Source organism: Odocoileus virginianus, chromosome 2 (genome assembly GCF_023699985.2).
Source record: "Odocoileus virginianus isolate 20LAN1187 ecotype Illinois chromosome 2, Ovbor_1.2, whole genome shotgun sequence".
NCBI lineage: Eukaryota > Metazoa > Chordata > Mammalia > Artiodactyla > Cervidae > Odocoileus > Odocoileus virginianus.
This window is the reverse complement of record NC_069675.1, coordinates 12,939,818-12,967,150: the sequence shown is the minus strand read 5'-3', so window position 1 is coordinate 12,967,150 and position 27,333 is coordinate 12,939,818. Positions and strand designations below refer to the sequence as shown.

General features: G+C 36.9%; 1 protein-coding gene across 5 annotated transcripts in view; it reads left to right on the top strand.

The window, feature by feature from the left end:
• Positions 1–27,333, top strand: part of ZNF638 (zinc finger protein 638) — an 84,686-nt gene that overhangs the window by 32,876 nt on the left and 24,477 nt on the right. For all 5 annotated transcript variants that reach the window (XM_070476406.1, XM_070476404.1, XM_070476403.1 and 2 more), the window contains 8 exons: positions 14,128–14,186; positions 14,400–14,452; positions 18,945–18,995; positions 20,683–20,754; positions 21,532–21,618; positions 22,064–22,132; positions 22,686–22,723; positions 25,147–25,278. In XM_070476406.1, the coding sequence (XP_070332507.1) occupies positions 14,128–14,186; positions 14,400–14,452; positions 18,945–18,995; positions 20,683–20,754; positions 21,532–21,618; positions 22,064–22,132; positions 22,686–22,723; positions 25,147–25,278 (561 nt within the window). The remainder of the gene's footprint in view (positions 1–14,127; positions 14,187–14,399; positions 14,453–18,944; positions 18,996–20,682; positions 20,755–21,531; positions 21,619–22,063; positions 22,133–22,685; positions 22,724–25,146; positions 25,279–27,333) is intronic.

Here is a 27,333-nt window from a genome sequence, read left to right as displayed (position 1 = left end):
TTAACTTTCTTGTACATGGCTTTCATAGGCCTTTCTTATGCATTTTGACATGATAGCTATAGTGGACTTGTTGGGTATTAGGATATACTGTAATAAGAAATGTTGGGAAAAAAAATAATGTTGGATCACCTGTTAAATAGCTGTAACAATTCACAGTCTAATAATTTATGTGAATACAGGTGTCTCTCCATTATAAATGACATTTTAATATTTGCAGTTTTAGAATCCAGTATGTAAAATATGGTATCTTCTTTTATATGATCATCTTTAATATTGTGTTTGAGTTGCTTTTTTTTTTTTTAACATGGTTTTCAATTGTAGTTTTTGGATTTGCTATTCCCACAAGGTTTTCTATATATGTACAAGGTATTTTAAGTTGCTGGTCTCTTTCCTGTTTAGAGAAGTTACTTTAGTGTTTGTTGCAAAGCTGGTCTGGTGGTGCTAAATTCTCTTAGCTTTTGTTATTGTTGTTGTTCAGTTGCTGAGTTCAGAAGCATGCCAGGCTTCCCTGTCTTTCACTGTCTCCAGGAGTTTGCTCAGATTCATGTCCATTGAATTGGTGATGATACCTAATCATCTCATCCTCTGCTGCCCTCTTTTTCCTTTCTCCTTCAGTATTTCCCAGCATCAGGGTCTTGTCCAATTGAGTTGGCTCTTTGCATCAGATGGCGAAAGTATTGGAGCTTCAGCTTCAGCTCCTATTCGTCCATTGAATATTCAGGGTTGATTTCCTTTAGAATTGACTGATTTGATCTTGCAGTCCAAGGGACTCTCAAGAGTCTTCTCTAAGTTCAATTCTAACCACAGTTCAAAAGCATCAATTCTTCTGCATTCAGCTTTCTTTATAGTCCAGCTCACATCCATATGTGACTAGTGGAAAAACCATAGCTTTGACTAGATGGACCTTTTTTGGCAAAGTAACGTCTCTGCTTTTTAATAAACTGTCTAGGTTGGTCATAACTTCTCTTCCAAGGAACAAGCGTCTTTTAATTTCACTGCAGTGACCACCTGCAGTGATTTTGGAGCCCCCCAAAATAAAGTCTGTCACTGTTTCCATTGTTCCCCATCTATTTGCCATGAAGTAATGGGATCATATGCCATGATCTTAAATTTTCTGAATGTTGAGTTTTAAGCCAACTTTTTCACTTTCTTTCACTTTCATCAAGAGTCTCTTTAGCTTTTCTTCACTTTCTGCCACAAGGGTGGTGTCATCTGCATATCTGAGGTTATTGATAGCTCTTCCGGCAGTCTTGATTCCAGCTTTTGCTTTCTCCAGCCCAGTATTTCTCATGATGTACTCTGCATGTAAGTTAAATAAGCAGGGTGACAATATACAGCCTTGATGTACTCCTTTCCCGATTTGGAACCAGTCTGTTGTTCCATGTCCGGCTCTAACTGTTGCTTCCTGACCTGCATACAGGTTTCTCAAGAGGCAAGTCAGGTGGTCTGGTACTCCCATCCCCTGAAGAATTTTCCACAATTTGTTGTGATCCACACAGTGAAAGGCTTTGGTGTAGTCAATAAAGCAAAAGTAGATATTTTTCTGGAACTCTGTTGTTTTTTGATGATCCAACAGATGTTGGCAATTTGATCTCTGGTTCCTCTGCCTTTTCTAGATCCAGCTTGATCTGGAAGTTCACAGTACATGTACTGTTGAAACCTGGCTTGGAGAATTTTGAGCATTACTTTACTAGCGTGTAAGATGAGTGCAATTGTGCAGTAGTTTGAGCATTCTTTGGCATTTCCTTTCTTTGGGATTGGAATGAAAACTGACCTTTTCCAGTCCCATGGCCACTACTAAGTTTTCCAAATTTGCTGGCATATTGAAGGCCAGTACTTTCACATCATCATCTTTTAAGATTTGAAATAGCTCAACTGGAATTTCATCAGTTCCACTAGCTTTGTTTGTAGTGACGCTTCATAAGTCTCACTTGACTTCACGTTCCAGGATGTCTGGCTCTAGGTGAGTGATCATACCGTCGTGATTATCTGGGTCACGAAGATCTTTTTTGTACAGTTCTTCTGTGTATTCTTGCCACCTCTTCTTAATATATTCTGCTTCTGTTAGGTCCGTGCCATTTCTGTCCTTTATTGTGCCCATCTTTGCATGAATTGTTCCCTTGGCACCTCTAATTTACTTGACAAGATCTCTATAGTCTTTCCCATTCTGTTGTTTTCCTCTATTTCTTTGCAGTGATCACTGAGGAAGGCTTTCTTGTCTCTCCTTGCTATTCTTTGGAACTCTGCATTCAAATGAGTATATCTTTCCTTTCCTCCTTTGCTTTTCGCTTCTCTTCTTTTCTCAGCTATTTGTAAGGCCTCCTCAGACAACCATTTTGCCTTTTTGCATTTCTTTTTCTTAAGGGGGTAATCTTGATCCCTGCCTTCTGTACAATGTCCCGAACTTCCATCCATAGTTCTTCAGGCACTCTGTCTTTCAGATCTAATCCCTTGAATCTTATTTCTCCCTTCTGCTGTATAATTATGAGGGATTTGATTTAGGTCATACCTGAATGGTCTAGAGATTTTCCTTACATTCTTCAATTTAAATCTGCATTTGGCAATAAGGAGTTCATGATCTGAGCCACAGTCAGCTCCTGGTCTTGTTTTTTTTGCTGACTGTATAGAGCTTCTCCATCTTTGGCTGCAAAGAGTATAATCAATCTGATTTCAGTATTGCCCATCTGGTGATGTCCATGTGTAGTCTTCTCTTGTGTTGTTGGAAGAGTGACTCAGTTGTAGACATATGTATTCTCTTTTATATTCTTTTCCATTATGGTTTATCACAAGATATTGTATATAGCTCTCTGTGATGTACATTAGGACTTTATTGTTTATCCATTCTAAATGTGATAATTTACATCTACCAACCCCATACTCCCAGGCCATCCCTCTCCCTCCCCCTTCGACCTTGTCAATTCCAATTCTGTTCTCTATGTTTAAAAGTCTTTCCATTTTACAGATAGGTTCATTTGTGCCATATTTTAGATTCCACCCATGTGATATCATGTGATAATTGTTTTTCTCTTTCTGACTTAACTTCACTTAGTGTGATAATGTCTTTAGTTGCATCCACATTGCTGTACTTGGCATTATTTCATTTTTTATGACTGAGTAGTATTCCATTGTATATATACTATATCTTTGTCCATTTATCTGTTGATAGAAATTTAGGTTGTTTTGGTGTTTTAGTTCTTGTGAATAGTACTGCTATGAACATAGGGGTTCATGTGTCTTTTTGAATTGCAGTTTTGCCTGGATATATTCCCAAGGTGGCTCGATTATATGGTAATTCTATTTTTAGTTTTCTGAGGAACCCTTTCATTTTCCTTCGCAGCTGTACCAGCTTGCATTCCCATCAGCAGTGCAGGAGGTTTCTCTTCTCCTGCATTTGTTATTTATAGACTTTTTAATGATGAGCATCCTGACTGCTGTGAGATTGTACCTCATTGTAGTTTTGATTTGCATTTCTCTAATAATTAGTGAGGTTCAGCTTTCCATGTGCTTACTGACTCTCTGTATGGCTTTGGAAAAATATCTGTTGAGGTGGAGAAGTAACTATTGAGATCTTTTGCTCACTTTTTGATTGGGTTGTTTGTGTTTTTGTTTTTTAGTTACATAAACTGTTTGTATATTTTGGAGATAAGCACTTGTTGATCCGATCATTTATAGAAATTTTCTCCCACTCCGGATCTTGTCTTCGTTTTTTGTTGTTGTTGTTGGGTTTGGGTTTTTCTTATAGTTTTCTTTGTTGTACAAAAGCTTGTAAGTTTTATTAGCTCCAATTTGTGTGGTTTGTTTTTTTGTTTTTATATCTATTGCCTTGGGAGACTAAGCTAAGAAAAACGTTGGTACCATTTGTATTAGCATGATTTTACTATGCTGTCTTCTAGGAGTTTTATGGTGTTAAATAAATAAAACTATACACTGAAGGTGGCAGAGCAGAAGGATATAAACTCACTGTCTTACAAAAACGCCAAAATATGTTTTAAGTCTTTAAGCCATTTTGAGTTCATTTCTGTGTGCTGTGAGAGGGTATGTTCTAACTTCATTTATTTACATGCAGCTGTCCAACTTTCCCAGTACCACTTGCTGAGAAGACTCTCTTTTTCCCATTGTTTATTCTTGCTTCCTTCATTGAGGATTATTGACCGTAGATGTATAGGTTTATTTCTGGGCTCTCTAGTCTGTTGCATTCATTTGCATGTCTGTTTTTGTACGAGGTGCAAACTGTTTTGTTTACTGTAGCTTTGTAGTATTGTCTGAAGTCTGGGAGAGTTATGCTTCCTGATTTTCTCCCCCCCGCCCCAAAAATTGCTCTGGCAATTGTGGGTCTATGGTTCCACATAAATGTTTGGATTTTTTTACTTCTGTGAAAAAATGTCATGGGTGGGGTAATTTGATAGGGATCACATTAAATCTGTAGATTGCTCTGGATAGTATTGCCATTTTAACAATGTTCTTTCAATTCAAGAGCATGGGCTATTTTTCAGTTTCTTTGAATCTTTCGCATGTAAGTTTTTCACCTCCTTGGTCAAGTTTATTTCTAGGTTTTTAAATTTTTTTGGCAAGACACTTTTTTTCTCATGGAAGTTTTTTTTTTTTCAGTTGGAGGATACTTGCTTTATAGTATTGTTTGTTTCTGCCATATATCTTTTGGTGAGATTTTAAAGGCATTCTCTTTCTGATATTTCATTGTTACTGTGAAGGAATGCAACCAATTTCTGAATGTTAATCTTGTATCCTACTACTTTGCTGAATTCGTTTACTAGATCTATTCATTTTTGTGTGTAGGTCTTAGGGCTTTCTATATATGTAGCATGTCACCTGCATAGTAACAATTGTACCTCCTCCCTTCCAGTTTAGATCCTTTTTATTTGCTACGTGGTAAATTTTTATCTTGAATAGATATTGAATCTTATCAAATGCTTTTTCTGTATCTATTGAGATGATCATGTGGTTTTTGACTTGTTACTGTGATGTGTTATGCTGATTTGTGTATGTTGAACCATACTTTTAAACCTGGGATGAACCCTACTTGGTCGTGTTATATATGCATCAACGATACTGACCTGTAATTTTCTTTTTTGGTGATTTCTTCCTCTGGTTTTGGTATTAGAGTGATGGTGGCTTTATAGAGTGTCTTTGAGAGTGTTCTCTCTTCTTCAGTCTTTTATATTTTTCTTTGAGAGAGTTTGCCTATGACACCCTCCAGTCCTGGGCTTTTTGTATTGGAAGTTCAGTTTTGTTTACCCTTTCAAAGAACCAGCTCTTGATTTTGTTGACTTTTTTTCCCCCCTATTGTTTTCTTAATCTCTATTTTATTTCTCCCCTGCCCCCATCTTTATTTCCTTCCTTCTTCTGACTTTAGGTTGTTTATTCCTTTAAAAATTCTTTTGTGTAGTAGATTAGGCTTTTTACTTGGGATATTTTTCTTGTTTTTGATGAAGACCTGTATCACTATGAACTGCTCTCTAAGAACTGCTTTTGCTGGGTTGCATAGATTTTGTATGGTTGTGTTGTCTCAAAGTACTTTTTAATTTCCTTATTGAACCTTTTTTTTTTTCTTCTTTTAGTAGCATGTTATTCAGTCTCCATGTAATCATTTTTTTTTCTTGTTTTCTTTGGTTGATTTCTAGTTTCATGCCATTGTGATCAGAGAAAATGCCTGAAATAATTTCTGTACCCTTAAATTTGTTTAGGTTAGTTTTGTGCCTCAGGACATGTGGTCAATCCTAGAAAATGTGTGTGCACTTGAAAAATATGTATATTCTGTGGGGTTTTTTTGGATGCAGTATCCTGAAAATATCTAATAAATATTACTTTTCTGTTGTAACATTTGGGACCTCTGTTGCCATATTGATTCTCTGTCTGGAAAATCTCTCCACTGATGTGAGTAGGGTGTTAGTCTCCTACTGTTGTTGTCTTCCTGCTGATTTCTCCCTTCATATCTGTTAGTTGTTTATGTATTTGGGTGCTCTTAAATTATGTGCATATTTGTTGATGAGTGTAAAATCTTCCTCTTGTATTGATCCTTTTATCATTATATAGTGTCCTTTATCTTTTTAGTCTTTGCTTTAAAGTTTATTTTGTCTGATATGAATACTGTAAGTCCCACTTTCTTTATTTTTGGATGAAATATCTTTTTCCATGCCCTCACTTTCAATCTGTATGTGTAGGTGGATCTCTTATAGGCAGAATATTGTAGGCTTTGATTTTTTTTAAATTTTACACATGATAGTGTATATCTGCTCTTCATCTTTAAAAGTTAATTAATTTTGGCTGTGCCTGGGCCCTTGCTGTGTGTGGGCTTCTCACCGCGCACCCTCTGTCGCTGGGCCCGGGCTCTGGCGCGGGCTCAGCAGTCGAGGCACACAGACTCCTCCGCTGTGGGGCCAGGCTCGTGTGCTCCCTGGCACGTGCAGTCTCCAGCACCAGCGATCGAACACGTGTCTGCTTCAGTGGCAGGCAGATTCTTATCCAGCGCACCCCTAGGGAAGTCCCACTCTATGTCTTTGGATTGGAATATTGACATTTAAGGTAATTATTGATTCATGTATTTATTGCTTTTTTTTCTTTAAAAAATTTATTGAAATATAGTTGATTTGCACTTTTCATTAAAAAAAAATGTTGAAGTGTAGTTGATTTACATATTGCCACACCAAACTGTAGTTTTCATTTGATTCTTTGCTTCTTCCTTTCTTTTACTTTTTGTGATTTGATCATTTTCTTTTTTCTGCCACTCCCTTCTGGCCTGCAGTATTTCTGTATCGAAATCAACTGATAGCCTTATGGAGGTTCCCTAGTAATGAACTCTGTTTTTGTTTTGCTGCCTTTAGAATTCTCTCATTAACTTGCCGTTTTTATTATGTCTTGGAGTAGGTCTATTTGGGTTCATCTTGTTTGGGACCTTCTGTGCTTCCTGTATCTGGATATGTTTCCTTCTTTAGGTTTGGGAAATTTTCAGGCATAATTTCTTCAAATACATTTTTAATCCCCTTTTTTCTTTCTTCTTCAATCTCTGCATAGACTGACCTGCTTTATATTACACCATAGGTCTCATACATAGCTTTTTTTTTTTTTCATTTGGCTTTCTGTCTGCTCTTTTGATTGGGTAATTTCCATTAGTCTGTCTTCTAGGTCACTTATTCTTCTGCATTATTCATTTTGCTATCTACTACCTTGAGCTCAGCTTTCATTTTGGCAAATGAAATTTTAGGTTTTACTTAGCTCCTTTTCACAGTTTCTAGTTCTTTTTTTTTTTTAAATAATAATCTGTATTTCTCTTGATAGCCTTTCTTAATTGCTTCAGTATTTTCATTACCTCCTTTTTCAACTCAGTGTCTATTAGACTGAAGAGTTCTGTTTCATTGTTCCTTCAGGGAAATATTCTTGATATTTTAACTGAGAGTGGTTTCTCTGCTTCTCATTTTCCTTGTACTTCTCTTAGTCTGAGAGTTCAGGAGAAACAACTGTCTCGTGCAGTCTTAGAGGCTATTTATAAGCAAGAACATCCCTGTATAGCTTGTGTGGGTTTTAATATTTTTTTGGTGTGAAGGCCATTTTTGATTTGGATTCTTGCTGTCTCTTTCGTCAGCATGTGCTGGTTGTTACCACCTTGATAAGGAGTATGCAAGTGCACAGATTCTCAACTCATGCAGGTTCCCAGGAAGGTGGGGGCTGCAGTTGTGTTCCATTGCAGTGACAGTGTTATTTTTGCAAACCCCCAGAGGTGGAGGCAGTGATTGGCATTGGGTCGTGAAACCCTTGGCAGCGGTGGCAGGCCTCACACACTCCCAGGGAAGTTGACTCTGATGGCGGACTCGAGGCAGTGGCAGGCCATGCAAGTTCCTGGAGAGGTGGGGGCATTGACCTGCACCCGTTTGTAGAACTCTTGGCAACGGCAGTGGCAGCAGTCTGTGCCTACCTCTGGAGTCTGAGATGGTAGTCACGACTTGCACCCACCCCTGGAATTTGTGTGGGCTGCCTATAAGCATATGGAGAAAGAAGCTTCTATACCTCTCTCCTCTTGAGTGCTCCTTAACAGTGGTCCCTTGTGTCTCTGAAAGACCCAGGCTTCTTCTTGGACTCCATCAGTTGTGGTGTTCTACCTCGTAGCCCCTTCAGACTGTCTTCACACAGCCAATTCCAGTTCTGTTCTTTGTGCCTGAGCTCCAAAGCCCAAGCCTCAGTACACAAGCTCCACCTGCCCTAGTGGTTGACTGGACAAGCATTTTAGGCTGTGGGGATCAGGTCTCTCTTGGCTTTGTCCCCTGCACATCTGTTGCTAAGCTCTCCTCTGAGGCTCCATTCCTCCCCCTCTGTTCCAGCTGATCTCCTCAGTGAGGGGACTTCCCAGTGTGCAGAAACCTTTTCCTCTTTCACAGCTCCCTCCTAGAGGCACAGGTCCTGTCCTGATTCCTTTCTTTATTTTCTCTCTTCTTTTGCCCTGCCCAGTTATGCAGAGATTTTCATGCTCTTTTGGAAGTCTGTCTCCTGGTATTGCTCAGTAGATGTTCTTTGAAAGTTGGTCTATGTGTAGATGTACTTTTGATTATCTGTGGCAGGAGAGTGGTGCATCCTATTCCTCACATTTTTCTATTGGGTTATTTGCCTTTTAAAAATTTTTCATCTGAAGGTGTTCATTATCCTAAGATACTAATTTTGTATTATACATGAGAAGTATTTTCTTTTAGTCTGTTGCTTATATGATACATAAAGTTTTTTTACTTTTGGTGTACTCCAGTTTACTGCTCTTTTGCTCTTAATGGGTTTTTTCTTTTATTTTAGAAGACCTTTATACTAGTGCCAGAAAGATATGTTTCCATTATTTTTTAAATCTATTATTTGTGATGCAGTGTGTGAATGATACGACTGTTTGCAAAATGGGTAACCAATTAACCCAACACTATTTATGCCTTATTTATCTTTCCTCATTGATTTGTAAAGCTGTCTTATGTATAAATTACCCTATACACATAGATCTGTTTCAGTGTCTTTATTTTCATGTAAATACTATGTGGTTTAAATTTTTCTAACTATAGCTTTATAATACTTGTCATTTTCCTAATAGAATCATTTTTCTTTTTTCTCTCCTTCCATGTATTTTTGCTTAATCTTAAACATTTACTCCTACATATTAGATTTAGAATCAGTTTGTTCTCTAAAAAAATCTTAATGGGTGTTTAATTGGTACTGTACTGAATTTGTATTGATATATTTTCAGTACTAAATATTTTTGTGCAAAAACAGGTTTTATTTCTTCATTTAGATTTCATTTTGTGCCCCTCAATGAGTTTTTGCATTTTTTTTCATAACATTCTTTTGTAATGCTTCTGTAACATGCATTTTGGAAGAAGTGTTAATTTTTATTTATTTGTGTATGTCATAAATATTATTTCAATTGCTATTAAGGAAAAGTTATATTTTTTATGTTTTCTGGTTAGTTATTATTAGAGTAACCCATCATCCTGGTTTACTAATATTAGGTACATACATGCCCATCTCATTGTCCCGTTGTCCTAATTTGAATAATGATTACATGGTGACTGTTGTCATGACCAATTTAGAATTTCTTTCATTTTCAGTTAACAGAGAACTTCTCCAGTGGTTTATTAAACAAATAAGAGGTTTATTTATCTTATAACAGGAAATTGGCTGGTGGGTGATCTGTGGCTGATAGAGCAGCTCTAAAATATCTTCAGGAACCCAGCCTTTTGATTTTTCTAATTCACTGTCATTAGCATCTACTTTTTCATTCTTTTTGTAAGATGGTTGTTGTACCTTCTGGCATTATTTCAATCTTTTGAACAGAAAGAAAGGAATGTGTCAGGAACACAATTTTTTTTTTTCCACAATGAATTTTTAGTGTCTTCACCCCCCCCCCCCCCCCCGCCCCTGCACATCCCCCCACCAAGAAGGAGGAGTTCCCCAGCAACTTCCACCTACATTTGATTTATCAGAACTGTGACACATATCCTCCTCTATTGCAGAGAAGAATAAGGGGAAGCAAGAATTGAATACATAATTTAATAATTTAAACTTTATTCTGAGACAGTTAAATGTTATTCAGAGTTTTCAGCAGGGCTGTGACAGTGAAATCGATGGATTTTAAAGATTCATCAGGAAGTGATCTGCAGAATGAATTAGTTGGGGAAATGACTCTGAAGGCAAAGAAAGCTTAGCATATTGATTAAAGGAAAGAAGAGAAAAGATCACTGAAATCTAGTTAGAGCACTCATCTAGCCAACCAGCCTACTCTAAGAGTAGTAACAGTTTGGGGTAGATTAGTAACCTTGAGAATAGAAAGAAGAAATAGCTTTTATACCATTGACTCTCAAGCAGGACTAGCTGATTATTAAATTTTTAAATGGGAGATCAATATTCTTTAATTCTAAAATGTTTAATCTGGGAAAATGACTGAGTAATGATACATTTAGGGTGTTAGAGTATTTCAAACAGATTAAAATAATTCTCTTAGATGACTTCTTTATAAGATTGGTAAGGCAGCAGTGTAAGTTGAAAAGTTCAGTCATTTACTATTTTGATTTTCATAGTAATGAATGGCCTAAGTATCAACACTGAAAACTAGAAAACATGCCATCTACCTGTCACAGACATTGATGTTCTTCAGTTAAATATGGTTTGAATGGTGCTGAATTAAAGCCTTTGAAGGTTTACTCATGACTTCTCTCTTGCGATTGACCAGAGGGAACCCCCAACAGAACTCTGGTTATGGCTTCTTCAAGGTTAGAAGTTTATGGGACAATCTATTGGCCTGTTACCATAGGGGAAGACATTAAGTTTTCCTGTCAGAGCAAGCACAAAATAGACTGGAAACTCAAATTAGGAAAAAGAAGGTCAGCCCTATAGATTTCTTGGTCTACACATTAATTTTGACATGAATAGTTAAAGCCATGACAAAACCTTTCTGCCCACATTTGATGTTTCATGTTAGGACTGCCTTGGACTCTGTGATTCAGAGAATATTTTCTTCATTTTGCTACTTCTTGGAATCAGTAATAAAATGTTAGAGAAAAGGTAAAAATTTTCTGCATCCCTGTATTACACCTGAAGAATTAAAGTATGGTTCTGCACAATTCTGTTGACAAACCTTGTTTGACAAATAACCTTGTGTTTAATTACAAGCCAGTGTAGACATGCGTCTTTAACAATGATTCTTAACCAGTCTGCTGAAAGCAAGCATTCTTCTTTTCCAGAAAAATGGACACATGTTGGTACTCAAAATTTTCCTTAAGGAAGCAGGAGCTCTTGATACAGAAAAGAATATAATCAGAGTTTTCAACAGACAGAAAGACCTTTGCAGTTATAAAATAGTGTTAAGGCTCTTTAAGAAAACAAATCAGAAAAAACAAGACTTAAAAAACTCAGATTTACTGGTTTCATCAAGATTCATGGTGACATTACATCTAAAACCTAGAGCAAGCAGTCAGCTTAGATTTAAGAAGACTGCATGGAGAACAAAAACAGTGCCAGGAAGCAGTGCACAGTGGTTTGAGCATTATGGAAAATCTAATTAATAACAGATAAAACTGAGGATATACAATCAGTTCAGAAGAGAGTTTAGTTTCATTTTAATTCAAAAACTATTTCTTGGGACTTCCCTGGTGGTCCAGTGACTAAGACTGTATGCTTCCAGTGCAGGGGGGTGTGGGTTCGATCCCTGATCAGGAAACTAGATCTCACATGCGACAACTAATAGTTGGTTTGTTGCAACTAAGAACCAGCACGACCCAATGAATAAATATTTAAGGAAAGAACTATTTCTTAAACATCTTTTGTATGTCAGCCATTGTGGTACGTGCAGAAGATGCATTAATGAACAAGGCAGATGTGCTTCCATCCTTCTTAGGACTTAACAGTCTATTAGTAAAGGATAAAAAGTGTAAAATAATGAAGAGGAAAGTCATGGTGGATACATCTAAGAGACCCAATCTGTTATATAACTAGGATTCCAGAAAGAAGATAGCACTTAAAAACTGGTGAAGATGTTAAGTTTCACAGTTATAAAGGTGAAAGCCCTAGTGATCCAGGCAGAAACTGTGTAAATGTAAAAAGCAGTAGACCAGCCTTAGATAGCCAAGCAACTCATTCTCAAGGTTGAGTGGAAAAAAAAGATTGATTCATTGTAATTTATTTTGCGTATTTCAAGGCAAATAATCAAGTTGTATGCTAGGACATTATTCTCAGACATGTATGGGCTCAAAGAACCTTTCATCTATATGTATTTCCTAAAATATAATTATCAAAATGAAGAACTTAAGAAATGGAGAAGTTATGATATAAAATGGTCATTGCACCAGGCTTCCCTGGTGAAGAATCCGTCTGTGAATGCAGAAGACGCAGGTTTGATCCCTGGGTCAGAAAGATCCCCCAGAGAAGGAAATGGCAACTCACTCCAGTATTCTTGCCTGGGAAATGCCATGGACAGAGGAGCCGGGTGGGCTACAGTCCATGGGATCCCAAAAGAATTGGACATGGTTTAGTGACTAAACAACAACAAGTAATAAAACCATTTAAACATAGAGTGCATGTATGCTCAGTCATTTCCGACTCTGCTACCCCATGGACTGTAGCCCACCAGGCTCCTCTGTCTTTGGTAATTCCCAGACAAGAGTACTGAAGTGGGTTGCCGTTTCTTCCTCCAGGAGATCTTTCTGATCCAGGGATCAAACCTGAGTCTTTTGGATCTCCTGAATTGGTAGGCAGATTTTTTTTTTTTTTTTTTTAATCACTGAGCCACCTGGGAAGCCCATTTAAACAGGATAAAACACAAATAGTTGTACCTTTATAAAATAGTATAAATTGTTCCGTTGAGCCCCTTTTTTGGAGGGGGTTGGGGTGGGCAAGAATAACAGAGTCGGTTGCCACTTCCTTCTCCAGGAGATCTTCCTGAGCCAGGGATCAAACCCAGATCTCCCGCACTGTAGGTGGAAAGCTTTACTGCCTGAGCTACCAGGGAAGTCAAAATAGTATAAATTGTTAAAAAAAAAAATTAAAAACAATAACTTTGTCCTAAAATAATGTCATCAAAAATTAGCATGTAAGCCAAGGTGTAAGGGCTTTTAAATTTTAATTTATTAAATTAAATTAAATTAAATTAATTTAATTTTAAATTTTATAAGAAGAAATCAATAGTTTCATATTTCTTTTGAAATTGGAGATACCCATTAGTAGAATATAAGTAGGAGGATGAGTATCTTCTAAACCAGTGGGCGTAAGGGAGATGTTTGGATAAAGTCCTGTATGGCACAAAAGGAAATGTCAAGGATGCCTCCAAAGAATAGAAAACATAAAATGACAATAATTATAAGTTCAAATCATTTTAACACATATTTATTGGATGTTCACTAATTGCCAGGCTTAAAGAGCAATGCACCTTTCAGTAAGGTAGTTATGGAAGGTCTTATTAAAAATGTGAAAAGGAGGTGAAGGTGTAAATTGTTTCTTGAATTGGGAGCATTCCAAACAGCAACTGCAGAAGACTTCTCAAGTCCATGCCTGTGTAGTTTGTTTTGTTTTAGGAATTTAAAGGGTGCTTGGGACTGAAAGTAGAGATAGCCGTAAAGAGATATGTGGTGATTTTGGGGTAGAGAGTGGGTGAAATGAGTAGTGTAAACTTTTTTAAGTGTTAGCTTTTTTTCTGAGTGTGATGAAAGGTTTTGAGTTTAGGAGTGGCAGTTATCAGTCTGGTCCTATGTTAAAAGTGGTGTGAGGGTGGTTGAAAAGCAAAGACAGAAGCAGAGACCATTATGAGTTTATTATAGTAATTAAAGCAAAAGATTGTGATAGCTTTGACCAGAATGATAGTAATTAGATATCAGAAATGATATGGCACTATTAGAAGTGTCTTTGAAAGATAGTGATAAGAAAATGTCAATAAGTGATAAAAGACAAGATGTAAAATTATACTGTATAATCACAGGTTGAAAATATTTTATTTATGTCTATAAATAGAAAAGGTAATGAGCATTTTTATTTAGGGTAAGAAGATTTTTATTTGTGGTTATATATGTGTGTAGATTTCTTAAGCTTTTGTGTATTTTGTATATTCCCTTTCATAATTTGAGAAGAGGCTTAAGGTTTCAAAATATTTTTCCTTCATAGAACAAAGAGGTGAAGAAAAAGATGTCAGATTCAAAGAAAACATCTGCATCTACTTTGAAGTAAGTAATTCTGTGATTTTCTGTGTGAGAACAAATATGCATATGAATTAAACTTTAAAAGTTTTGACTACATTTTTATTATATTTTCTCTCCCTGTTCAAATGGAACATCATTCTAATTGAATTATTTTAAACTTTTTTAGATTTAAGCTTTGCATCTTTAGAAGATTTTGGTGTTAGAATTTCTTTGCTGATTTCTTTCTTCTTTTAATAGAAAAGATACAGATGCTTCCACAGCTGTTGAAACTGTGACTGCAGCTTCTGCTAGTAAGTTGTTACTTTTAATATTCCTCCAATATGATGAGTATATTTTGTCAGTTTACTGGAAACTTCTTGGAAGATGATGCTAGGAAAATAGTATTCATTGTGCTTTAGTAGAAGGGATCCACATTGGCCCCTGTTTTAAGCTGGTGATCCACTGGAGAAAGCCCATAATTCTTCAGCCTTGCATAAATGACCCCTTACCTTTCCCCTGAAACTTTTTCAGTCTCTTTTCACACAGATGTATATTATGTTTCAGTTACTCAGAGCAGTTTATTTTCCAGCTCTTCTGTCCTATTTCATTTCACAGGTCTTTATACTGTGAAATACTCCATTCATGTGGAATCATTGTCTAAATTCCAGTTAACTTTACTTAGTAACAACCCACTCCAGTATTCTTGCCTAGACATACCGTGGACAGAGGAGCCTGGTGGGTTGCTGTCCTTGGGGTCCCACAGAGTTGGACACTACTGAAGCAACTTAACATGCTTGCATGCATTGGAGAAGGAAGTGGCAACCCACTGCAGTATTGTTGCCTGGAGAATCCCAGGGACAGAGGAGCCTGGTGGGTTGCCATCTCTGGGATCGCACAGAGTCGGACACGACTAAAGCGACTTAGCAGCAGCAACATCAGTAAGTACTTCTAAAGTACCTCCTTAGTAGGTACCAGGCCTTGTGCAAGGTAATTAAAATACAAAGCCAGTTAAAACTCCTTTTAGAGGGTCAGGGTGGGGCAAATTCTAATTTATTCTTTAAGGCCTGTCTCAGAAAGTGCTTCTTTTTGATAACCTTTCATGACCCTTAGGCAGTTTTCAGTCACTCAGTTGTGTCTGACTCTTTGTGACCCTGTGGACTGCAATAGGCCAGGCTTCCCTGTCCATCACCAGCTCCTGGACCCTGCTCAAACTCATGTCCATTGACTCGGTGATTGCATCCAACCGTCTTATCTTCTGTTGCCCCCTTCTCCTGCCTTAAATCTTTCCCAACATCAGGGTCTTTTCCAATGAGTCAGTTCTTCACATCATATCTTTGATCTGCTTTCAGGCTAAGGGACTCTGAAGAGTTTTCTCCAACACCATAGTTCAAAAGCGTCAATTCTTTGGCACTCAGCTATTTTTATGGTCCAATTCACACATCCATACATGACTACTGGAAAAACCATAGCTTTGACTATACAGACCTTTGTCGGCAAAGTAATGTCTCTGCTTCTTAACATGCTGTCTGGGTTTGTCATAGCTTTTCTTCCAAGGAGCAAGCGTCTTTTAATTTCATGGCTGCAGTCACCATCTGCAGTGATTTTGGAACCCAAGAAAATTAAACCTACCACTTTCCATTTTCCCCCCACCTATTCACCATGAAGTGATGGGACCAGGTGCCATGATCTTCATTTTTTGATTGTTTGAGTTTTAAGCCAGCCTTTTCACTCTCCTCTTTCACCTTCATCAAGAGACTTAGTTCCTTTTTGCTTTCTGCCATAAGGGTGGTGTTATCTGCATATCTGAGGTTATTGATATTTCTCCCCACAATCTTGATTCCAGCTTGTGCTTTGTCCAGCCCAGCATTTTGCATGATGTACTCTGCACATAAGTTATATAAGCAGGTGACAATATACAGCCTTGACGTACTCCTTTCCCAATTTTGAACTTGTCCGTTGTTCCATGCCTGGTTCTAACTGTTGCTTCTTGACCTACATGCAGGTGTCACAGGAAGCAGGCAGAATACCAGGGTGGTCTGGTGTTCCCATCTCTTGAAGAATTTTCTGCAGTTTGTTGTGACCCACACAGTCAAAGGCTTTAATGTAGTCAGTGAAGCAGAAGTAGGTGTTTTTCTGGAATTCTCTTGCTTTTTCTATCATCCAGCAGTTATTGGCAGTTTGATCTCTGGTCCCTTTGCCTTTTCTAAATCCAGCTTGAACATCTGGAAGTTCTTGGTTCACATACTGTGAATCCTTGCTTGAAGGATTTTGAGCAAGACCTTGCTAGCATGTGAAATAAGTGCAGTTGTGTGGTAGTTTGAACATTCTTTGGCATTGCCCTTTTTGAGATTGGAGATTAGAATGATACTGACCTTCTCCAGTCCTGTGGCCACTGCTGAGTTTTCCAAATTTGCTGGCATATTGAAGGGCAGCACTTTCACAACATCATCTTTTAGGATTTGAAATAGCTCAACTGGAATTCTATCACCTCCACTAACTTTGTAGTGATGCTTCCTAAGTCTCAACTTGACTTCCCATTTCAGGATGTCTGGCTCTAGGTGAGTGATCACACCGTCATGGTTATCCAGATCATTAAGATCCTTTCTGTATAGTTCTTCTATGTATTCCTGCCCCCTCTTATTAATCTCTTCTGCTTCTGTTAGGTCCATGCCGTGTCTGTCCTTCACTGTCCCCATCTTTGTGTGAAACGCTCCCTTGGTGTCTCTGATTTTTATCTCTAGTCTTTTTGCACTCTGTTGTGTTCCTCTGTTTCCTTACATCATTCACTTAGGTAGGCTTTCTTGTCTATCCTTGCTATTCTTTGGGATTCTGCATTCAGTTTGTTATAACTTTCCTTTTCTACTTTGCCTTTAGCTTCTCTTCTTATCTCAGTTATTTGTAAGGCCTCCTCAGACAACCATTTTGCCTTTTTGCATTTCTTTTTCTTGGGGATGGTTTTACCACTGCCTCATGAACAATGTAACGAACCTCCATCCATAGTTATTCAGACACTCGATCAGATCTAATCCCTTGAATCGACTTGTTACTTCCATTGTGTAATTGCAAGGGATTTGATTTAGGTCATACCTGAATGGTCTAGTGGTTTTCCCTACTTTCTTCAATTTAAGTCAGAATTTTGCAATCAGAGGTTATGATCTGAGCCGCAGTCAGCTCCTGGTCTTGTTTTTGCTGACTGTATAGAGCTTCTCCATCTTTGCCTGCAAAGAAAATATGATCAGTCTGATTTTAGCATTGACCATCCTGAGATGTCCATGTATAGAGTCGACTCTTGTGTTGTTAAAAGAGGGTGTTTGCTATGACCGGTGTGTTCTTTTGGCAAAACTCTGTTAGCCTCTGCCATGCTTAATTTTGTACTCTAAGGCCACGCTTGCCAGGTATCTCTTGACTTCCTATTTTTACATTCCGGTCCCCTATGATGAAAAGGTGTTCATTCTGTAAGGTCTTTCAGGTCATCATAGAACTGTTTAACTTCAGCTTCTTTGGCATTAGTGGTTGGAGTATAGACTTGGATTGCTATGATATTGAATGGTTTGCCTTGGATACGAACAGAGATCATTCTGTCATTTTTGAGATTGCATTTCAGACTCTTGTTGACTATGAGGTCATCATAGAAGCATTCAACTTCACCTTCTTCAGCATTAGTGGTTGGGCCATAGACTTGAATTACTGTGATATTGAATCATTGGCCTTGAAATGAACTGAATTACTGCAGTATTGAATGGTTTTCCTTGGAAACAAACTGCGATCATTCTGTCGTTTTTGAGACTGCACCCAAGTGATGCATTTTGGACTCTTGTTGACTATGAGGGCTATTCCATTTCTTCTCAGGGATTCTTGCCACCAGTAGTAGATACAATGATCATATGAACTAAATTTGCCCATTCCGGTCCATTTTAGTTCACTGATTTCTAAAATGTTGTTGTTTACTCTTGCCATCTCCTGTTTGCTACTGCTGCTAAGTCACTTCAGTCGTGTCCGACTCTGCGACCCCATAGACGGCAGCCCACCAGGCTCCCCTGTCCCTGGGATTCTCCAGGCAAGAACACTGGAGTGGGTTGCCGTTTCCTTCTCTAATGCATGAAAGTGAAAAGTGAAAGTGAAGTCACCCAGTCGTGTCCAACTCTTAGCAACCCCGTGGACTGCAGCCTACCAGGCTCCTCTGTCCATGGGATTTTCCAGGCAAGAGTACTGGAGTGGGGTGCCATTGCCTTCTTCAGTCTCCTGTTTGACCACTTCCAGTTCACCTTGATTCATGAACCTAACATTCCAGGTTCCTATGCAGTATTGTTCTTTTCAGCATCAGACTTTTACTTTCACCACCAGCCACATCCACAACTGGATGTTGTTTCAGCTTTGGCCTTTTCATTCCTTCTGGAGCTATTTCTCCTCTCTTCTCCAGTAGCATATTGGGCATCTACCATCCTGGGGAGTTCATCTTTCAGTGTCGTATCTTTTTGCCTTTTCATACTGTTCATGGGGTTCTCAAGGCAAGAATGCTGAAGTAGTTTGCCATTCCCTTCTCCAGTGGACCATGTTTTGTCAGAACTCTCCACCATGACCTGTCCGTCTTGGGTGGCCCTACATGGCATGGCACATAGTTTCATTGAGTTAAGCCAGGCTGTGATCCATGTGATCAGTTGGTTAGTTTTCTGTGATTGTGGTTTTCATTCTGTCTGCCCTCTGATGGAGAAGGATAAGAAGCTTATGCCAAGTTAGCTCTTTCCTAAATGTAAATTACATTTTTTGTAATGTGTTATTGATGTATTTTTCTTATTGTTTTAGCCAAAACTGGACAAACCAAGACATCTGCAGCCAAAGTAAATAAATCTTCAGGTATGTTTTCTATATGAGAATGTTAGACATATTGATTAAATTGTTTAAGATGGTTTTGTCAGTAGTCTTGATTTCATGTGGTACAGTGTTTGCTGAGTATATACCAATTTTTGAAATTTACAGTCATCTAGAAGTTTTGAGAAAACATGTTCAGTAGACAATGCTCTTTTCCTGCAGTTATTATCAAAATAAGATAATTTAACTGGCAAACTATTTTCCTGATGAATATTAGAAATATTTCCCTTTTTCTCTCTTATTTTGGTCTTCTCTGTTCACTTTTCGTTTATAAAATAGTCCAGATAACAAACTTATGGCAAATTATGTTCTTTTTGCCTTTTTTGTAGGCTACATTATATTTTAAAGTAATAATTTAATTTTTTTCTGCTTGCCCCTAGTATTTATCCCCCTTTCTGTTTTTCCTCTACTAGAAGTAGTAAAGTGAATTGATTTGTGGTAATAGCATAGAATAGTGAAAGAAACACCTTAAGGGTTCATTTGGGCTTAGGTTACTGCAGTGTGACAAAACTTGGGCATGACTAGGAAAATGACTGGTTAAATGACAATATAAAGATTAGTATTTCTCTTTTTGAGCAAAAATTAAGGTCTCTCTTTGGATATGAGCAGTGGATTTGTAAGCTATTTTGATTAAATATTGTAGATGTCATAATTCATTTTAATAACTTTTCAAAAGCATGATCATATTTTCACAGAAGGTCCTGTTAAATAGGGCGATTACCACCACTGTTTATAAATGGGGTAGTGTGCACAGCAATCAGTAAATTATCCCAGACCTCACAATTTAACTTGGAATTCAGCTTGGATTTAATGACTTCTGAACCTGGTCTTTTTCCTCATATACTGTCTTGCTACTTGTTGAGAATCCTGATTTTAAGAACTAAACCTCTTGTTGCTCTCTGAATAAAAAGGTTCAGTTTTTCTTGTTCTCTGGCAGTCTTTTTAGTGACACTTAGATGATCACAGTCTTCATATAAACTTCATTTTGGAATATAGGCAACAGTAACATATGCATGTGTACAAAGTGTTAGAGCAGTTCAAAAAGTTCTGTTAAAATAGGACCCATTAGGACTGAGTCAAAACAATCTTGATGTGGCCTGACCATGATATAGGTATTCTTAAGGGCTTCCCTGGTAACTCAGCTGGTAAAGAATTTGCCTGCAATGAGGGAGATTTGGGTTTGATCCTTGGGTTAGGAAGATCTCCTGGAGAAGGGAATGGCTACCCACTCTAGTATTCTAGCCTAGAGAATTCCATGGACTGCAATAGTCCATGGGGTTATAGAGAGTCAGACAAGACTGAGCGACTTTCACTTTGAAGGGCTTTTTAATCGACTGGGAGCCAAGGAAGCCTGAATTGGGAGGTCCTAAATATAACTACTTTTGGAACCATTAAAGCCATCATAGAAATGTTTTTATATCCTGTAGTTAATAATTTTGCTTCTAGTTGATATGATTTAAGTAACTTGCCTGAATGCTATTTTTTAAGTACCCAAAAAGGGAGGTGAATTATCATTTCTAATTTAGCAAATGATCTGTGTCCCTAAAGATGATAGCATTTTATGTTTGAATAAAATATAGTCTGTTGCTCTTATATCCTTTTTGACGTTCTTTCAGTATTGTTGATACTTGTTAATAAATAAACCAGTTTTGACTGAGCTTTTGTGATTTAGGGAAGTCAGCGGGTTCTGTCAAATCTGTGGTAACAGTAGCTGCTAAAGGTAATAAAGCTTCAATCAAAACAGGTAAGACTGTTGAAAGGTTATATTAAGCTTATTCATAATTCTGTTTTAAAGAATGTAATAAATATAATATCAAAAGCAAGTTTGATATAATTTGTATCTAATAACATCTTGAAAAGTTTAGTAGATACTTCTTTGATACTTAAAACTTCACACACATATAACATTTGTTTTTAGGTGCTTTGGTCTTTGACAGCTTTTGCCATTGCAGATATTTTTGGAAACATTTCTGACAGCTGTATAATAGGCTGTTATAACCACCTCCCCCCTGTTTAATCTTTCTTTTCCTCATATTTTTAGAGTTGTCACTTCATATTATCTTTCTCAGCTTATAGAACTCCCCTAATATTTCTACTTTAAAGATTTGCTTTCCATGTTTATAAGAATGTATCCTCCATCAAGAAATGGAACACTAAATTGTAACATGTTGAAACTAACATGATCTGTTTATTAATATATTTTCCCAGTAGACTAATGTTAATTGTAAAGAATCTTTGTGAAAATAAAAAAGTAGAATTTTTGTGTGTGATTTGGTGTGCTTTTGGCACATGAGGATCAAATTTGTGAATCATTAATAACCCTTAACAAAAATTACATCTCAGTTTATATTTTTGTTTAATCTTACTGATAAACAGATACTGGAAAAAAATTAGAAATAAATACATGGAAAAGAGCTGCTTTTATAATGAAATTGAACTACTTATTTACTGATATATTGGTATGAAACGTAAATGGCTGAATAGAGCCTTATAATAATGGTTCAACTCTACTTTTTAAAAGCAAAATCTAGTGGAAAGAAGTCCCTGGAAGTCAAAAAGGCTGGACTTGTCAAGAACAAAGACACCAGTAAATCTGTGAATATACCAGGTAAGCTTGAATTGCTATCATTCAGTGCTTTTGTTTCATTAAATCCTATTGGTATACATTCGAGATATATTTTGAAGTCATTGCTTTAAAATGAAAAGGATTGTTTTGTGTTTCAAAGGAAAATTTGCATTAGCTTTGTCTTCAATCAGGTCAGCTTATGGAGACTTGAAGTAACAAAATAACCTAGCTTAAGTTCCTGTTTATATTCATTAGTTTAATTGTATTAGTGTTTTTCTAGACTAAGAAGGGCTCAGCTGGTAAAGAATCCGCCTGCAATGCGGGAGACCTGCATTGGTTCGATCCCTCAGTTGGGAAGATTCCCTGGAGAAGGGAAAGGCTACCCACTCCAGTATTCTGACGTAGAGAATTTCATGGACTGTATAGTCCATGGGTTCACAGAATTGGATGCGACTGAGCAACTTTGACTTTGACTTTGATCTTGCAGAAAGCTCTGAAATGAAGACAAATGTGGAAGTCAAAACCACTGAAAATGGTGCTAAAGAAACTATTTCAGGTAGGTAAATAGAAATTTTATTTTGTTCTCTTATGTTTAAAGATGAAAGATTAAAAAAAGTTTTACTAAGGTTTTTGTGTCATATATATATGTAGGAAATATATAAATATTACATATATATATATATATATAGTATGTTAGAAATAAAAACCCAGTGTAGTGTTCTTACTTGGGAAATCCCACGGACAGAGGAGCCTGGCGGGCTACAGGCCATGAGGTCACAAAGAGTTGGAAACAGCTGAGTGATTCAACAGCAACAACTATATATATATTTATATTTTTCCCCAATAGCAGGGTTGTACCTAGGTGAATTTAAGAATATTTGATTCAGATCTTCACCTTATCTCTTGATTTTGCCCCCAGAAGAAGTAAAACTGAATGTATTATTTGAAAGCCAGTTAATTTTGTAACTGTATCCTGTTTAAATTTCTCTGGTCTTTTGCCTGTTACGTACATTTTCATGAAGCTACAATTTAATCTATTGTGGAATAAAGTTAGATCCTGATAAATAAAATATATTTGCATGAATTCTTATTTTATTTTGTATCTTTAGCTGCTGTAGAGGCCACAGAAAATGAACCAGTCAACAAGGTCAGTTTTTAATTTCCCCCCTTTTTGTTTTAAGCTTAAGAGATTGTGACACAGTATAGTTTTCTTACTATAAACCTAGGTAAAAAATGTACATATAAGGTATGGTGAAAATCCTGGTCTTTTGTGACCTTGTAATAGATGGGGAGACAGTGGAAACAGTGTCAGACTTTATTTTTGGGGGCTCCAAAATCACTGTGGATGGTGACTGCAGCCATGAAATTAAAAGACGCTTACTCCTTGGAAGGAAAGTTATGACCAACCTAGATAGCACATTAAAAAGCAGAGACATTACTTTGCCAACAAAGGTCCGTCTGGTCAAGGCTATGGTTTTTCCAGTGGTCATGTATGGATGTGAGAGTTGGACTGTGAAGAAAGCTGAGTCCGAAAAATTGATGCTTTTGAACTGTGGTGTTGGAGAAGACTCTTGAGAGTCCCTTGGACTGCAAGGAGATCCAACCAGTCCATCCTAAAGGAGATCAGTCCTGGGTGTTCATTGGAAGGACTGATGCTGAAGCTGAAACTCCAATACTTCGGCCACCTCATGCAAAGAGTTGACTCATTGGAAAAGACCCTGATGCTGGGAGGGATTGGGGGCAGGAGGAGAAGGGGATGACAGAGGATGAGATGGCTGGATGGCATCACCGACTCGATGGACATGAGTTTGAGTAAACTCTGGGAGTTGGTGATGGACAGGGAGGCCTGACGTGCTGCGATTCATGGGATCGCAAAGAGTCGGACACAACTGAGTGAACTGAACTGAAAATGTGTTTTGAGTTTAAAAATCTTGAGTTGCAAAATAAGTCACAGAAATTTAGGTGCAGATTATCATAAATAAATGTACATGTTATTGAGCATTTCTTTTCACTGAGAAGAAAGTGTTAAGCCAGCTGGGTTTTTGAGTAGAAAAGCAACAGAATTTTGTGAATTTTTTTTTTTTTTTTCTTATAGAGGCAAATTGGAGATATGTTAATACTTAGAATACCAGTTAATTTTTTGTATGTTTAGAGGAGCAAGTGGCATTTGCAGTTCTATTTCAAGGGCATTAAGTTCACATTGTTTTCCTGTGCTTATATGTGTCATTTTGAATATGTTAAAATTTCATTAATTTAGAAATTAGTGGTTAAGATCTTGAGACCCTTCAGGTGCTGAGGGTAAGTTCATATTAAAGTGGTTGCCCTATTCTTCAAGTAGTAATTAAGTAGTATGTGTTAACTTACTATTTTGGTTTGAGAAGAATATTTTAAAGCAGCAGGAGAATATTTAGATTGACTTATTGCATTCTAGAAGGAATCATTTGCGAACACAGTTTGCATGCTATTTAAAAATCGTTCTCAACTAGCTTATGAAAATTATAATTTCCTACCCTCTCACTCTCCAAAAAGAAAAGTTACAAGTTGCCGAATTTAGTGTAGTGCACTTTTGTGGATTTCACCCAACATCCACTAAAGGGAACGTTGGCATTTTGGGGGGAGTCATCTTGAAGAATAAAATAGATCTAAGAGAAGAGAAGGCAGAAATGAAAGTATTTTGTAGTGAGGATTGGGTTATGGGGTAAGGATACTAAGAGACTAGGTAAGCCTTTTTATATTGCTTACAAGGAATTATTTTACTCAGTATGATAAAAGGATATGTCCTGATTTCCAATAGTCATGTACGGATGTGAGAGTTGGACTGTAAAGAAAGCTAAGCATAGAAGAATTGATGCTTTTGAACTGTGGTGTTGGAGAAGACTCTTGAGAGTCCCTTGGACTGCAAGGAGATCCAACCAGGCCATCTTAAAAGAGATCAGTCCTGGGTGATCATTGGAAGGACTGATAATGAAGCTGAAACCCCAGTACTTAATAGGCCACCTCATGTGAAGAGCTGACTCATTGGAAAAGACCCTGATGCTGGGAGGGATTGGGGCCACGAGGAGAAGGGGACGACAGAGGATGAGATGGCTGGATGGCATCACCGACTCGATGGACATGAGTTTGAGTAAACTCCGGGAGTTGGTGATGGACAGGGAGGCTTGGCGTGCTGCAATTCATGGAGTCGCAAAGAGTTGGACAGGACTGAGTGAACTGAACTGAGCTGATTTGGAGCATCAAATATATTAGCATCACAAGGCACGGGAATGGGAACAGTACACGAAAGGAAAGAGTTCTAATCAAAGACAGGCAGCGTTATGTTTTTAAACTTGTTTTTAAGCAGTGGTTACAGAAGAGAACTAAAGACCTTGACTAGATGACAGAATTATTCTGTGTACTTCAAGAGTGGAAAAATGCATTTTGTATTGTTTTTAATTTGTGGTTTAGACCAACTTTCTGAATTAATCAGAGTATTAAAAGCAATTTAAATACTAACAGTGATCTGCAGTGTAAAACATAAATATAACTAAGTAAATAACAGTTTTAATGTCAGTTCTTAAATTTGTTTTGAAGGAAACAGAAGAAATGTGTCTGGTACTTATATCTGATTTGCCTAGTAAAGGATATTCTGTTGAAGAAGTTTCCAACCTTGTAAAACCATTTGGTGGTTTAAAGGATATTTTGATTTTGTCATCTCATAAAAAGGTAAGAGTTGAAAATAGTTGTGAATTCATGTTGTCTGCAAGCTCATTTTGAAAAATATTAACTTTACAAAGCTTGAAAGAAAGGGTTTAAGAGCAACACCTCAAAATAAGCTGTCTCAAGCTAAGGCATTTTTAAAATACAAAATACAGTTAATCACTTATTTTTAAAGTTTTATTCTGTAGTCAGGTGTAGTTTTATGGTGGGAAGGATGGATTTCCCCATTAAAAATTTGCTTGAACATTTAACAGAAAATACCTTATGTAATAATAGTTTTTTAACAACTTACAAAGTTTTGTTTAGCTGTCTTTACTAGTATTTCTGCTTTTTTTTTTTTTTTTTTACCGTTTATACTCAAATGGGAAATAACCATTTTCAGACTCACACTGATGGAGTCATCAGTACATAGAACCAGCCTAGTTTTATCTGTATGTCTTCAATTTTCTATAATAAGTGTTTATTACTTTTGTAATTTTAAAACAATGTGTTAATAATGAACAACTTGTAGAAAATATTTATCGGACATGAAGGTTCAGAGAAGTTTAAATAATGGAAACAGCACCCTCAGAGTGGTGGGGAGTAGCATTCTTATAGAAAGGAGTTGGTGATCATTAGAAATTTTTGAGAGTCGAACCAGTGTACTCAAGAAAACAGAAGGAAGGGATAGTAAGTGTAAGTAATTATATTCACTTTTCAGTTCAGTTCAGTCGCTCAGTCATGTCCAACTCTTTGTGACCCCATGAATCGCAGCACGCCAGGCCTCCCTGTCCATCACCAACTCCCGGAGTTTACTCAAACTCATGTCCATCGAGTCGGTGATGCCATCCAACCATCTCATCCTCTGTCGTCCCCTTCTCCTCCTGCCCCCAATCCCTCCCAGCATCAGGGTCTTTTCCAATGAGTCAACTCTTTGCATGAGGTGGCCGAAGTATTGGAGTTTCAGCTTCAGTATCAGTGCTCCCAATGATCAAAAGTAGATTACTTGAATGGTTGCACAGCTCTACATTAAAAATCATTGAATTGTACACTTAAACAGGTGAACTTTATGATATGTAGACTATATTTCGTTAAAGCTATTTTCTAAAAAGCACATTATTTGTAATGTTTAGAGATGGATAAAAATTGAAAAATACTTTTTTAATATAAGAATTTTATGTGATAATACCTTGAAATAGGGGGAAATTGTGAAACTCTGGGAATGAATAATTCAGATTTGTAGTTTGCATCACATACCAAAGTGAATGTGCAAAATGTAAAATCCAAATACAAATCTAGATTATTTATGCCCACTTTTAAGAGTTGAATAGACTATTACGTTTTTGGAGATTTAATATTTTTCTAGATGTTATGTGGAAAAATATCAGATGCACTCATAGAAACATTTTAAACATTTTGAAATTAAAATTAACATAAAGCAAAACTGAAATAAAAGATTTAAAATATTTGTGTAAATGGGAAACAAAGGATTTGTATAAACATGCTATAAAATACTAAAAGTTTGATAAATATGCTAACTAACACAAAGAGATAATTCGTTTTAGAAAGCTACAACTATAAATAAAAATATGGACTGTTTTCACCTCATTAACTATCAAACGTATGGAACAAGGTTCAATCTTTTTACTTAACCCAGGTATGAAAATTAAAACCAAATTGTATGGTACTCCAATTTTATACTGAAGAAAATAATAGAACATAACTTGATAACCATCACACATTTCTTTGGTTCTTTCATTCCTCATATTTCTCATATTTTGTCAGTCATTGAGTTCATTTACTCAGTACATGTTCGTTTGATGTCTGCTACATGCTAGATGCTGCTCTCAGTAGTAACGATATAGTGATGAATAAGAAAATAAGATTTCCTTAGTGTCATTTGCTACAGTGTCCCTTGTTATTCCTCTTTAGTATTGCCTTATGAATTCAGTCATTATTTCTTGGTTTTAGTTGTAATGTTCTTAGTGTATAGGCCTTACCTTTTAAGGAATGCATTTTTTATTTTAAAAATATTTGCTAAGTTACAAAATTCATTTAACTCTTAAGTATTAAATTTTTTAA